A 13628-nucleotide genomic window follows, 5' to 3' on the forward strand; every position below is an offset into this window, starting at 1 on the left:
ATGTGGAGGTATGGGGTAAGGGGAGGTACGGGGTATGGGGAGGTGTGGGGTATGTGGAGGTATGGGGTAAGGGAAGCTCCAGAGAGATTTCTTTTCTGTGTTAAGCGGCATGTTAAATTGCCTGAGTTTTCATTCCAATGTTTATGCAAAACAATTCTTGTGTGCTAAGCAGCCATTGAAGTTTTACAGCAGAGCTGCTCTGTTCTCGACCACGCCCAAAGCACAGAGACACAGCCCACTGATGCTGCACTGAAGGGCATGCCACAAGCCAACTGATTCTGACCCATCCCATATAAACACACACTCTCACTGGGACACACACTCTCACTGGAGTGTCCTCTATCTACCATCTCCAGCAGATTACTCCAAAGTTTGCTTGTTCCAAAAATACTCGTTTGGCAACATGATGTTTTCCAGAGCGAGGATTGCACTGGAACCACAGAGCGTCGTGAAGGGGGGGGGGGGGGGGGTGATTTACCGTTATCTCTTGGAAAGGAGAAGAAGGATGACAGATTTAATAATATCAGTATGGCTGCAAAATGAAAAGCAGATGTAGGGAGAGGACTCGCTGGGCCTCAGACACCCTGATGCACTGTGGGAGATGAGTTTGATGAAAGATGTAATGCTGCTGGTGCACGGAGCGGGAAGGGGAGAGCGGCACCCTGTCCCCCTCAAACATCACCCTCACGACTCCCTCCCCACCGCTGCCGAAAACCCACCTGGGGTCCCGGCCAGAGCAGCAGACCTCATGCACAACATGCTCTTATGTTCCCTCATGCAGAACACCAGAGGGATCCTACTTCATACCTTTTAAGTTGGTATCCAGAGGTATGCGCTAATAACGGGAGCAGGAGAGAGAAGAAGGCCACTGTGCAGGTACGCTGTGCTCGTCCTGCCCTTACACGCTGCACACACACATCCCTCCAAATCTCTCTGGCTCTTTTCTGGTCACGTCTGTCCTGCAAACACGCCGTATCGCCTTTTATCGCCTTGGATCTCAAGGTCGCTGGGGAGGGAGGCGTACGAAATCGAGCGAGGTCGTAGTAAGTAGATGAATACGAGGCACCCTGGACGACCTTCGGTTCCTGCGGGTTTGGCGCGAGCGGCCCGCGAGAGCGCGAGTTTAATAAAGGCAGGAATGCGTCGGAGAGGGACTGGTCTCCGCTGGCCCAGCAGGAGAAGCAGCTCGTTCTCCAGTCCTGGAACCACGAGCCTCTTTACGCTGCGGCTGGACGGTGGAAGGTGTTTAGGTTTCGGAAGGAAGAGAATTATGAGGACACCGGTTTGGGAAGGTCTTGCGTACGTGTTGAAAGGTTGCGTTCTCCAGCCAACGCCAAAAAAGAACGTGTACCTTCTGGATTCCTGGCCTTGTAAAGGAATATCAGTGGCCATCAGAACATATGAAAGTCTTTAAAAGCTCTCTTGTTACCTTTCAGTGGCTAACAGTGTAGACATGAGGTCATTATCAAGACCTGCACGTTACCCATAAACATCTGCTCACGTCGCGATGTTGTGTTCAGCAGGGAGCACGTCAAATAGCTTTGTGCTTATGTGTTGGTACTGAGACGTGTGTCATGCTGCTCAGCTGCAGGCAGGAGAGATGTGGCAGCAGCTTCTGTCCAGACAGGGAATGGAAATGTGTGAAAAGCACAGCCTTTCTTTTTAGGACAGAAATATATTACAGCTAATGAAGGAAGAGGGGTAGCAGTCCCGGTGGGTCGGGTTCCTTCTTTCTCTTCAGTTTATTCTCTCTTCTTTGACAGCTTAATCTCATGGGCTTTCCTTCAGTTAGGGTTAGGGTTAACCTTAACTCTGACCCTAGCCCTAACCCCTTTACTGTTTTGTTTCTCTTTTATTTCTCCATTTCATCTCACTGTCAGTCACTTCCCTTAAGGATGGCATCTTAATCTGAGGTTTGAGATGGTTGCACCACCCTGCTACAGGTTTCTCTTTCTCCCAGGGCACACATTATGTCATCACAGGACTTCTCTTTGCCTGCAAGTACCGAGTGGCTGTGAAGCCGCTCTCTGGCCACGAGCAGACAGCAGGTGCCGTGACCTTCCTCAGCACCCCACAGTGCTCAGCACCGAAGGGCCGCAATAAACCACGACTCTGTGCCCAGGACGGTAAGGCGAGATTGTGGTGCCATAAAATTTGGGGAATTTTGAGAAATGCATGTTCATTCCTCAACAAACAAACAAAAGAACAAATGATAACAAAGTAACAAATAAACATTAAAGTAAACAATATGCCAGTATGTGCCCAGACTCTGTTGCAAAGGCTTCTGGCATTCGCATTCTGTCATTCTGTGGAAGAATATAATTGCTTTAATATGTTCTAAATCTCTGGCTGACTGTATTAAATGCAGGTCTTGTTCATGGCTCTGATGATACTTGTCTTGTTGTACTAGAGCGCCATCTGCAGGCAAAGAAAGCATTGCAGCGCCCTGAGAAGCTGGCAGCGGTGTTTCAGGCGGTAAACGGCTCCCTGGAGGGCGTGTTCAGCTGGCAGGTGTCCCGGGCTGCTCCGGGTCAGATTCCCCTCACGGGCTCTCGCTTCTCCTGGGCCAAAGTGTCCAGCAGCTCTTCACATGAGTCAGCGGACACACGCATCTCTCACACGTTGAACCTGCCTCCTGTGAGTCCATCTGCAGGTTTTGAAAGTGTTTGGGTGTTTGATAGTGGCACAGATGAACAACTGTATATTTGAACCACATACAGATTTTTGCTCCAGCTTCCATCGCAATAAACTCGTGTCTATACTGTGATCTCTGATGGCTCTGCGGTGATCCGCCCGTCCTGGTGTTGACCGTTGTTGTGTTGCAGGGTCAGCTCTCTCTGAGGGTAGGACACCTGCTGTGGGAGAGTGTGTACGAAGTGCAGGTGCACATGCTGTCGGAGGTGGGCAGAGGACCTTCAGTGTCACGAATGTTCCACACGCCTCCACCCCTCAACAACACCGCACTGTGAGGTAGGCCACCACCCGACAACCCTTACCACAACCCACACGCCTTGGACAGAATCATCCATGAGCTGCACTTATGTGTGAAACTAGATACGAGATAATGTTTTCTGTTTTCTATACAGAACTCTGCAATTAAATACAAGAAATGCGTAAAATTGTTCAGTTTTTTTGCAAGAACAGTGTCTGCTGTTGCCTAATCCTGTCATTTGTGTGTAGTGTCGTGTCCTGTGGTGAAGGATCACCATGGCGAGTCTGTGGTCACTCCAGCCTGTGTGCACAGCCATTCATCACACTGCTGCTCCTCCAGCCAGGATTACACTGCATGAAAACAGGATTTCAGTGAAGGTTTTTCACAGATTAACCAATTGTACCGTGAAAAACACATATTTGGCAAGTGAAATATCCAGAGAGATTTGAAACATGTATAATGTAATCATACTTTTACCATGTACAAATGTGTAGCACTGCTGTGTGTAGTGTAGTGTTTATCCTGCTATATTACTTATTTGTTCATGTTTATTTTGAAGACTCATCCATAGCTCTGAGTCCAGAAATGTTTTGAGCTGTGCATGTATTGTTATAAATTATTTTTCAGCTTTATATTTTTATGGTTCACTCTGAAATATTTATTGTGAAGTGGTAGAGCCGAGGTGTGATCATGAGCTCTGGAATGATGTCTCATCCACTGTATGTTTCGATCACATTGTCTTCAACAACCATTGTTGTAAAACTGAATAACACAACACTAACACATAATGGCTGTGAGTCTGAAACAAACACAAACTCTTGAGCACAGTGTTGTACTGAAGCATAAACCAACTAGAGTGGTGTTTACACCAGTACTGAAAGTCCCAGTTCAAGGAAAGCATTAAAGTCCTGAGTTGTCTGACGTTATTTATAATTTTGTGGTAGTCTTGAGTTTGTACAAAAATGTTTCTGTAAATATTGCAGTTGTGTTACTTACAGTATATGGTATCATTGTTTAAAATAAATGTCAGAGTAAATAAATTGCATGAACTTACTGGTTTAAAAAGGTCCAGCCAAAAAAGGTCCATCTAATTTACAAAAAAATTTTACACTTACACCAAATGCAATGGATAAACCCAGGTATGAGGCCACATGCAACCATTAAGCAATGATTAACCAAACTCACACCAGTGCCATCAGTTCAGACACAGTTCAATAAGCCCTCTTTTTGGGGTTATGTTACACTTAACATAGCTGAAGTGGTGGACTACGATGCAAAAGGTTGGATAAAGCATAGTGGTTTGAGAAAAGGCACACACAGGTACCACGAGATAAATACATAACTGCAGTGATCTCCATACAATCCTCATAAATTAGTAAGTGCAGGATTAGTAGTTTCTCAGAGATCTCCATATTATCCTCAAATAAATGAGTAAGTGTGAGATTAGTAGTTACTCAAGTGCTTTTAGGTGCCAATGAAGAGTTGCGGTACTCTTGAATGGGTGGGTCTTCAGTCTGGGTTAGAACAGCACAGGACTGCTGTACTAGTGGACATGCATTCACCTGGGTGCCAGTCACATCTTCTCTTTCAGGAGATACGCTGTACTTTAGACACAAACGCTGCACATGCAGAGTGAGACTAGTGCTTTCAGGTAGGAGGGGCAAGAACAATGTAAAAAATAGATGAATAGGGTAGTAACTTTTATACTGAGTGGGAGCTGTGTAAGGTGCACCTGGTTTATAACACTCTGTCCTTCTGCTACCGTCTGTTGACTATAATGCTATAGGCGAGCAGTATTTCATTCATGAAGGATCCAATATTTTACTGGATTGTTGTTTTAAACTATTTTTGAAAAATCAAAATGTATGAATTTAATTTCAAAACATGATTTATTTTCAGTGAAAATAACGTGGTGGTTTATTTATGTGTATTTTTTTAATTGCTTTGGTAATCCTTTATATATTTTTTATGCCTGGATTCAAATATGCAGGTTAAGATCCAAGATAATTTGCTTACATGCTTTTGTATGAAATTATCTAAAATAACGTGATACATATGCTATGCTTTTCTCAAATCTGAATACCTCTCTGTGAACAGAGTCCGTAATTAAAGAAGAACACATCATTATCATAATAACTAATATAATGAATATAATGATTTGTTTATTTATGCATCCTAACGCCACTTAAAAATCATATATGTCTGCGAATGTGGTGAAAACTGTTTCGCCTCAGCAATGATACGACCGTATGGTTTTTCCAAGTGGTACTACACAGTTCTTTGGTGTTCATCTCGTAAAAGCTAAAGCCCAGAAGTGTCCGTGAGGCTGAAAGGGCCGACGACACTACGTATAGGCCGAAAAGAAACAATAATCCCCATGATCGTAAGATAAAAGCGAAAGCCATCGCGAAAAATGACCGTGAGAACGTTGACAACTCGCCCGAACAATAGAGGGCGACGTCTGCGGCCGCGCGACGCGTTCAGATGACGCAAACACCAAGCGACGCAGCAACTTTGCAGCTACAGCGCTAGCTAACTAACTAGCTAGAAGATTCGCTTAAAGCATAAAATGTTTGATGGTTTTATTACAGCCTGCATACTTGTTCTCAAAAGTGTCGTGTGCATATATTTTCGCATATTTGCACGAAAGTGCAATGTATAAGTTACTGTGTATATAGTGAATGTGCTGTTTTACTTGAATATTCGGTAACGTTAGCCAGTTGTCGCCTAGCAGCGCTGCTCGGGGCGCGTGCTAACGCAGCATAGCGAGCTAAGCTAACAGCTAACAGCGAGGTATGTGTGAGTTCCTCACGGCGGACAGTTCTCGTATCCCACCGCCTGTTTTATCTGTCGTCGTGTGCATATGCCGAGCCGGTGGACCTAACGGCCGTGTATGTGTTGGGTTATGTGGGGCAGAAATAAACACTAGTGTAGTTGTAGGGGCGGGACAGCTAGCCTAGCCTAGCCTGGTGTGTAAACAGTGTAAACTGGAGAGCTTCAGTGTGGGGTTCATCCACCTCACGGGTAGGAGAGAAGAGCCCGCTGTGGTGTATAACCTGTCGTGTTATAGTCTAATTCTTGCATAATAACTGTAATAAATACCATGTTAGTCGGCTAGCTGGCTAGATATCTACATAGTCTAGCTGTCCCTTTGTTAGCAAAACACACTTTTCCTGGTGTTACCGTTACATAAATGACTACTTGTAGCTAGTTGCCACAGACCTCCCTTAAAATGTTATTTATGTATTATTTACTAATAACACGTATAGAGTTGGACACAAAATGTATCTTCATTTAACGTTTTATTTATTTTAAACGATGGTGAGGAACGAGGGGAGGAAAGATCTAACAAGTAGTGATGTGTTGTGCAGCCAAGCAGTAATTACACAATATAAAGGTGAAAGTGGTTTACAATACCATCCACAGATCGATGGACAGATGAAATTAATAAATCTGTGTGGATTGCACCACATACTCAAAACTTTCATTTATATTGGCATTTATTGATTAACTAGTGTCACAGTTTTGGGGAACAGATTACTTTTGTTTTTTTAAAACACTTTTCTGTGCATTAGCTCACCATCAGGATTTTGATTATGGTAAGATATGATTTATATCTCATAATGCATGTAGTATGGACTTAGCTACTAAATGGCCAACCACATTTTTGACCATGATCCTATTAGTTTAGTGGAAAAAGAGGTGTCAGAAATCAGCAACAATAATACAAATACCATCACTGTTTATTATGGTTTACTCCTTTGTCAGTTCTCTTATGACCTCAGATGTCGGATTAACATGTCATCCGGACAGAAGTCGGAGATTGAGTAGCTCAGTCCGAGTCCTCTTAGTTTCAGCCCACCAGTCCAGTTCCAGCGTGAGGTCCATACTGGAGGAAGCCAATGGTGGAGGCGTGCTGAAACATTGAGGCAGAGGCAGGACCAGGCCCTGGAGGAATGGGCCGGGCTGGGTATGAGGGTTCAAGTTCATAACGGGTCCGAGCAGGCGAAGTCGGCTCCAGCCGAGATGTCTGAGAATGGCCGCTCGCGGAGGAAACGCGTCCCCAAGTTGTGTGACTGCTGTGGGGCAAATGGTGCGGCCCACACCCCCGGCCACCACCAGGCCACCAAGAGACGGGGGCGCAGGAAGAAAGAGCCAGTGAGCGAGGTGGAGGTAGCCACAGACAACCACATCAGTTCCACAATTATCGACCTGGTCTCAACACCGGAGCCAAACACGCTGACTGAGTGGGAGATGCAGCAGGAAATGCTCTGTGACCCTGCCACCATGCTAAGGGAGGCGTGGCCTCCAGGCAGTGACCCAACCACCACGCTAAAGGAGGCGGGGCCTCCAGGCAGTGAACCAACCACCACGATAAGGGAGGCGGGGCCTCCAGCTGGCGACTCAACTGTGCTGCACAATGGCACTGTGCTTAGTCGAGAAAACAGCCCAGCACCAAACAGGAAGGATCCCATGTCACTGAGTGACCCCAAAGAGTCCAATTCTGACACATGTGTTCGTCCAGCACAGGACAGTTTGGACACACACAGCAATCCTACACAGGCTAGCATTATGCCTCCTGTTGAATGCGTCCAGGCCAGTACAACAGCACACAGTGACTGCCCAAAAACACCAGCAGCCCCTGACACACAAAGCCTCCGCCTGGGTATGGACCACACGGCAGACGGTGATGCCATGGAAGTTGAACATGCTGTGTACCCTGTTTACCTGAACACCGAGGCCTTGTGGGACCATCGCTATTACAGATGCCCCCCCGGGGAAGCACGCTGCACTGAAGACCTGCCGGATGCACCCCAGCCTTCTCCACAGACCCAACACGACCATATCGTAGAGCTCATTCACGGTACGCCGCAGTTGACCTCTGTAGTTTTAGTTTTTACCGACGTGGCCTTGTGTTCATATGTGCTGTCATCTTTTCACAGAGTTTCTGGAGGATTTCTATGAGAAGTACGGGAGCTTCATTCCACTGATGGAGGAGATGATACTGGAGTTCCTGAACAAACAATTGAACTCTGACCTAAAGGACAGGCATGTTCATTCTCCCCTACATGAAATGAAGGTATTGTAGTACTATTGAGCTGGTAACATTCACTGTATTCTCTATAATGTGAGCTAAATTCTTCACACAGGAAAAAAATGATAAGCACAGAAGTAATGAAGTACAAGTCAGGCTTGGCCTGTGCTCCTATGACCTTCAGAGTGACCTACAACAAGCACATTCTGGCCCTGGAGGACCTCACAACACTTGACGACCAGAACTGGGTGAATGACCAGGTGAGACATCCCAAGAGTGCAGTGAAATGAAGTCTTTACGCCACAGATCAGGCAGGATGCCAATGCACATGGCTTTGTCGTGTGGATTTTTTCAGATCATAAACATGTATGGTGAACTGATCATGGAAACGACAAACCACAAGGTATAATACATACACGAAGGCGGACACGTGTGCTGTGTGTTGTGTTATGCAGACTCTTGGGAGCAGTGTTGTTGGCATTAACGCGAGACATGTCTGTGTTGTTTCTCCTCCCAGATACATTTCTTCAACAGTTTCTTTTACAAACAGCTTGTAGCAAAAGGCTACGAGGGAGTGAAGAGGTGGACCAAAAAGGTAATTTGGAAGCAGGCGAGCTCTCAGGAGTGATTCACATTGGGCTCTCAGGAGTGATTCACACCGAGCTCTCAGGAGTGATTCATACTGGTTAAAACCAGGAGTGATTCACACTGGGCTCTCAGGAGTGATTCATACTGGTGAAAACCAGGAGTGATTCACACTGGGCTCTTAGGAGTGATTCACACTGGGCTCTTAGGAGTGATTCACACTGGGCTCTCAGGAGTGATTCATACTGGTGAAAACCAGGAGTGATTCACACTGGGCTCTCAGGAGTGATTCATACTGGTGAAAACCAGGAGTGATTCACACTGGGCTCTCATGAGTGATTCACACTGGGCTCTCAGGAGTGATTCATACTGGTGAAAACCAGGAGTGATTCACACTGGGCTCTCAGGAGTGATTCATACTGGTGAAAACCAGGAGTGATTCATACTGGTGAAAACCAGGAGTGATTCACACTGGGCTCTCATGAGTGATTCACACTGGGCTCTCAGGAGTGATTTATACTGGTGAAAACCAGGAGTGATTCACACTGGGCTCTCAGGAGTGATTCACACTGGGCTCTCAGGAGTGATTCATACTGGTGAAAACCAGGAGTGATTCACACTGGGCTCTCAGGAGTGATTCATACTGGTGAAAACCAGGAGTGATTCACACTGGGCTCTCATGAGTGATTCACACTGAGCTCTCGGGAGTGATTCACACTGGGCTCTCGGGAGTGATTCACACTGGGCTCTCGGGAGTGATTCACACTGGGCTCTCGGGAGTGATTCACACTGGGCTCTCAGGAGTGATTCATACTGGTGAAAACCAGGAGTGATTCACACTGGGCTCTCAGGAGTGATTCATACTGGTGAAAACCAGGAGTGATTCACACTGGGCTCTCAGGAGTGATTCATACTGGTGAAAACCAGGAGTGATTCACACTGGGCTCTCATGAGTGATTCATACTGGTGAAAACCAGGAGTGATTCACACTGGGCTCTGTGAATCACCAGTGATTCATACTGGTGAAAACCAGGAGTGATTCACACTGGGCTCTCAGGAGTGATTCATACTGGTGAAAACCAGGAGTGATTCACACTGGGCTCTCAGGAGTGATTCACACTGGGCTCTCAGGAGTGATTCATACTGGTGAAAACCAGGAGTGATTCACACTGGGCTCTCAGGAGTAAATCATACTCATGAAAACCAGGTTCGAGAACACGGGCATGACTTCAGGAGTTCGTACACAGTAACAGACTGGGCGTGTTGTTCAGCGGCCCTGAAGTGCCCAGTGGGTCTAAGTGTCCAGTGTAAATTAGACCTGTGAACTTGCTTGTGGTTTATTGGCTGTGTTTTTTGCTGTCTCATAGGTGGATTTGTTTTCGAAGAGACTGCTGCTAATTCCCCTTCACTTGGAGATTCACTGGTCCCTCATAACTGTGGACATCTCCAAGCAAAACATAAACTTCTATGACTCCCAAGGAATACTGTTCAAGTTTGCTGTTGATGTGAGTGCTTTCTGAAGATGCAGTCTGAAATTGGTCTTTGGCCTATCTGGGAGTGACTAAATTTTACGCTGAATTCTTCAACAGAACATTTTGAAATACATCTTGGCCGAGGCGAAGGAGAAGAAGCAGGCTGCGTTTCAGAAAGGCTGGAAGATGACGGTCAACAAGGTTTGGACCAGAGACCAGCCGTCTGACGCCTGGTTGTTTCTATTCATGTGAATTTAAAAGACATATTTGGCTATTGTCTTTAAAATGGATAAAAAATAATAATAAAGGACCTTTCTGACTGCATTTTTTCCTTCAGACAATTCCCCAGCAGAAGAATGATAATGACTGTGGGGTTTTTGTCTTAGAGGTAGGGGTACATTTGTATTCTACACATAAAAGTACATAAACTGCACATGCAGTAAATTCGATTCAATCCTCTTCTTCTTTCTGCAGTACTGTAAGTGCCTGGCATTTAAAGAACCCTTACTGTTCACGCAAGACGACATGCCTAAGGTCCGCAAGAGGATCTACAAGGAGCTCTGTGACTGCAAGCTCGCCGATGTCCCAACGCCTGTCTAAGCTTCTACATCTCTGTTGATAAAAGGTTCAAGATTAAGTAGAACAGTGAGGATGCACCTGCAGCTCATGCTCATAGTTCAGTGTTTCGTTCAGAACGGCGACTAGACGTCCACGGCTCAGACGATTGGTCCTGTATGTTGGAGCTGAAGCAGCTGCAAAGGCTCATGGTCGTGCACGTTACCCAGTAGTTGCTGCTTTTAGCGGTGACCTGTGGCAGCCCTGAAAACAAACAGCTACTTATTTTGTCCATTTCGTAGTATCAAGCCTCTGCAGCTTGTTAAAGTCCCTATCAAAAACATTATCAGGTTTCATTTCAACAGGTATGCAGTGTAGCTACTTGAAGGATCTATATTTTGTATTTTTGACTGCATTCTGGATACGGGGTGGTGAACAGCATTTAACAAAGAAACGCTTTTAAACGAATGTACTGTTCAAAATGAACTTTTTCACAGAACTTCTAAATGAAAACACACGCTTCAAGCTGTTTGAGTCTCAGACTGACGCCATGACCATTACTCGTATACACCACCCATGGGCCATGTTTTTATCTTTGTAATTGTTTTTAGAAGCACTCTAGACACTTTCTTTAATGCCATGTTTTCAAATGCAGCGACATCTAAGGCTTCCTGTAGCATATTTCATTAGCAGTTCCCTTCATGCACATGGTTACTATTATGAAAAGGGTTTGCCCGTTCCTTCTTTTGCTAGTATTTGACATGAAAGATTAAAGTCCACAGTGATTGAGTCATAGTCAAAGCCAGTCCCTCAAGAATTTGTTGTGGCGGTTGATGCTTAATTCACTGATGACAGAAGATGCCACAATGAAAATCTTGCATTTACCTTCTGAAGATGCTTTACTGTAATGAGCTGAGGCAGTGTGGTACCGCTGTGTGTTCAGAACATTGCCAGCACGTTTGGTGTCCGTTTAGACCACGTTCAGTGACCAACAGTTAACATGGTCAGTTGTCAGAGGTATGTCAGTTACTGTATTAGTTACTTGAAATGTAACAAAATTTGACCTCAGTGAGATGCTTCAATTTCATTCTGTTTGACTACTATTTGTCATTATTTAAACCATATAAAACCAGTTCTTAAAACCTTGTTTTTTTGCTTCTTTCAAATTACAGCAGACTATCAAACATTTACATGCGATACAAAGCAGACTGTTAGTTTAGCTGTCAAAATACATGAATTATACTTTTAATGTGTGGTGTAGCAGCCCATTGTTAACCCAAAAGTATCTTCCCAGAAAACATATCCAGTTTGAACTCTTAACTAACACCATGTCATCTTGACATTTATTAATAATAATTAAAAAAGGGTAAATTCAAAATAGATTAAACTTTCACACAGACTTAAACTGCAGATTTGCATACACTTCCTACAAGCTTGTGCATATGCTGAAGGTCAAAAGAATTTCATGGAATATGTACATTGCCCTATAAAAAAAAGTCCCTAGTAATTGTGATTCTTGGCACTAGAACTTGTGCTGTACATCTGTAGACCTCTGTAGCTGAGCTAGTTTTCCATATCCACCTCTTGCAGGATCATAATCTTGTCTGTATTCATCTCTGACCTGTGGATGTGTGAGAGACAGCATTTCAGTTTCATTGCCCACAAGACACACCAGTGAAAATGTCCATTCTCCCCATTCCCTACCTACTCAGAGCTGGTCAACCACCCATTACTCCAATTGTTATTGGTCCTATTCTGACCATGTGATGGGTATGGGAGGTGCATGTTAGTGGTTGTGGAGATGCTGTGTGCATCAGGCACACCTGGCCAGTTATTTGTACGTGTCACTTTTTGGTTAAAAGGGGTCTGTGGCCCCAAGACAATCAGCCAGCAACACTCCTTGGGTCAGAAACTAAAACTGCTAATCCAAGCCAGTGCGGTGAACATGCACTGTACATGTGAAGTCTAACCTTACCTGTCCACCTGACTTGCCACGACCATACTGTCTTCCTTCTTTAAAGCCAGCGTCCCAGTCTGTCCTGATAATTCGGTCATCTAACCTGGTTCCATTGATGAATCTCATCGCATGCTCTGCATCTCCTCGCGTGTAGTACCTTTCAGACACGTTAAGGATTCTAATAGCGAATTCAATTCTAAATAAAAGCAATTTAAATGTAGCCCAGAAATGAGAAATTTTAAAAAGGTAATTCAAGAACATGTCAGGTGATTTTCCAAATACATCCCTGGTTTAAATTTCAGTAGAAGGAAAACAAAAGCAGCATTTCAGGCCACTTATTTGAATCATACCATTTCAGGCAGAAAGGGGAGTAGAAGTCAAAGGGGAGTCCTTCACAGCCAACACAACTTCAGAGATAACCAAAAATGTACAAAACCTTTCAATTTTCAAACTGAAGAATGAAAAAGAAAATTGTCCTTATATTTCTGTACCTGCTCTCACAGCTAAACGTCTTTCATAAGTGGTTTACTGCTTACTTAGCTCAGTTCAGTGTCTAGTATCTGAATCTGACTTCACCCCTAAAGGAGTGAGAGGCCGGGTGAAGACCCGCGGTGTGCCCTCTCCTCCAGGAAGGATACTCCACGAAACAAAAGCCGCACGCCGTCTTCTTGATCTTGTCGAGGCCGATGACGATGCGCTTGACGTCGCCGCTCTTGGAGAAGAGCTCGTAGACCTGCTCCTCCGTGGTGTAGAAGGACAGGTTCCCCACGTACAGGGTGTTGCTCTGCTTCAGCAGCTTCTCCTGGTCGTGGCGGTTCCCCTGAGGGAAAAAACATCACCGCGAGAGCTCAGCTAAGTCCTTATACAATCAAAAACGCAAAATAAAACAAGTCTTACCTTAAAATGCTGGTCTCTGTATTGACTCACGTCGATGTATGAATCGCTAAAAAGAGCGTTTAGTTTAACCGACATCGCTACGGAGTCGCGAGACGCCAACGAGTGAAAACAAGCGGTTAAGCTAACGGCGGCCGCGCGACCAGCGGAAGTGACGTCTTCTTGCTCCTTTATGTTGGTGGACCCACGTGATCGCTC

At 45.1% G+C, this 13628-nt stretch overlaps 3 protein-coding genes across 9 annotated transcripts in view; 2 read left to right on the plus strand and 1 right to left on the minus strand.

The window, feature by feature from the left end:
- The window catches only part of anos1b (anosmin 1b), a 32843-nt gene extending 28985 nt beyond the window's left edge, over positions 1-3858 (plus strand). The window contains exons 10-14 of the mRNA XM_077023364.1: positions 782-876; positions 1961-2126; positions 2411-2637; positions 2826-2970; positions 3181-3858. Coding sequence (XP_076879479.1) covers positions 782-876; positions 1961-2126; positions 2411-2637; positions 2826-2969 — 632 coding nt within the window. The 3' untranslated portion in view covers position 2970; positions 3181-3858. The remainder of the gene's footprint in view (positions 1-781; positions 877-1960; positions 2127-2410; positions 2638-2825; positions 2971-3180) is intronic.
- A 1554-nt stretch (positions 3859-5412) lies between these two features.
- senp5 (SUMO specific peptidase 5) lies at positions 5413-11715 on the plus strand. 7 transcript variants are annotated; one of them, XM_077023372.1, is made up of 11 exons: positions 5413-5725; positions 6508-6531; positions 6701-7796; positions 7876-7981; positions 8083-8227; positions 8323-8370; positions 8485-8562; positions 9920-10057; positions 10142-10225; positions 10362-10412; positions 10499-11715. In XM_077023372.1, the coding sequence occupies exons 3-11, from the start codon at positions 6905-6907 to the stop codon at positions 10622-10624; spliced, it is 1668 nt and encodes a 555-aa protein (XP_076879487.1). In that variant the 5' UTR covers positions 5413-5725; positions 6508-6531; positions 6701-6904; the 3' UTR covers positions 10625-11715. The 7 variants fall into 7 exon arrangements, with proteins under 7 accessions (XP_076879487.1, XP_076879490.1, XP_076879491.1 ...); XM_077023375.1 differs by having other exon boundaries at positions 6718-7796; XM_077023376.1 differs by having other exon boundaries at positions 6784-7796.
- A 185-nt stretch (positions 11716-11900) lies between these two features.
- Positions 11901-13592, minus strand: ncbp2 (nuclear cap binding protein subunit 2). Its single transcript, XM_077023378.1, has 4 exons — positions 13434-13592; positions 13175-13356; positions 12555-12693; positions 11901-12200 (listed from the first exon to the last, which is right to left on the minus strand). Exons 1-4 carry the CDS (start codon positions 13506-13508, stop codon positions 12102-12104), a joined length of 495 nt encoding a protein of 164 aa, XP_076879493.1. The 5' UTR covers positions 13509-13592; the 3' UTR covers positions 11901-12101.
- Positions 13593-13628: the final 36 nt, after the last annotated feature.

The sequence above is a fragment of the Brachyhypopomus gauderio genome, chromosome 12 (assembly GCF_052324685.1).
Source record: "Brachyhypopomus gauderio isolate BG-103 chromosome 12, BGAUD_0.2, whole genome shotgun sequence".
In the NCBI taxonomy this organism is placed as follows: domain Eukaryota; kingdom Metazoa; phylum Chordata; class Actinopteri; order Gymnotiformes; family Hypopomidae; genus Brachyhypopomus; species Brachyhypopomus gauderio.

What these genes read in the sequence shown, in the direction of transcription:
- ncbp2 (XM_077023378.1), bottom strand. Translation starts at nt 13,508, where the DNA reads ATGTCGGTTAAACTAAACGCTCTTTTTAGCGATTCATACATCGACGTG. An exon ending in TGCGGCTTTTGTTTCGTGGA is followed by an intron (nt 12,694 to 13,174) that starts GTATCCTTCCTG and finishes CGTGTCTGAAAG; the next exon opens with GTACTACACGCGAGGAGATG. An exon ending in GTGGCAAGTCAGGTGGACAG is followed by an intron (nt 12,201 to 12,554) that starts GTAAGGTTAGAC and finishes ACACATCCACAG; the next exon opens with GTCAGAGATGAATACAGACA.
- senp5 (XM_077023371.1), top strand. Translation starts at nt 6,905, where the DNA reads ATGAGGGTTCAAGTTCATAACGGGTCCGAGCAGGCGAAGTCGGCTCCA. An exon ending in TGGAAACGACAAACCACAAG is followed by an intron (nt 8,371 to 8,484) that starts GTATAATACATA and finishes TTCTCCTCCCAG; the next exon opens with ATACATTTCTTCAACAGTTT. An exon ending in GTGGGGTTTTTGTCTTAGAG is followed by an intron (nt 10,413 to 10,498) that starts GTAGGGGTACAT and finishes TTCTTTCTGCAG; the next exon opens with TACTGTAAGTGCCTGGCATT.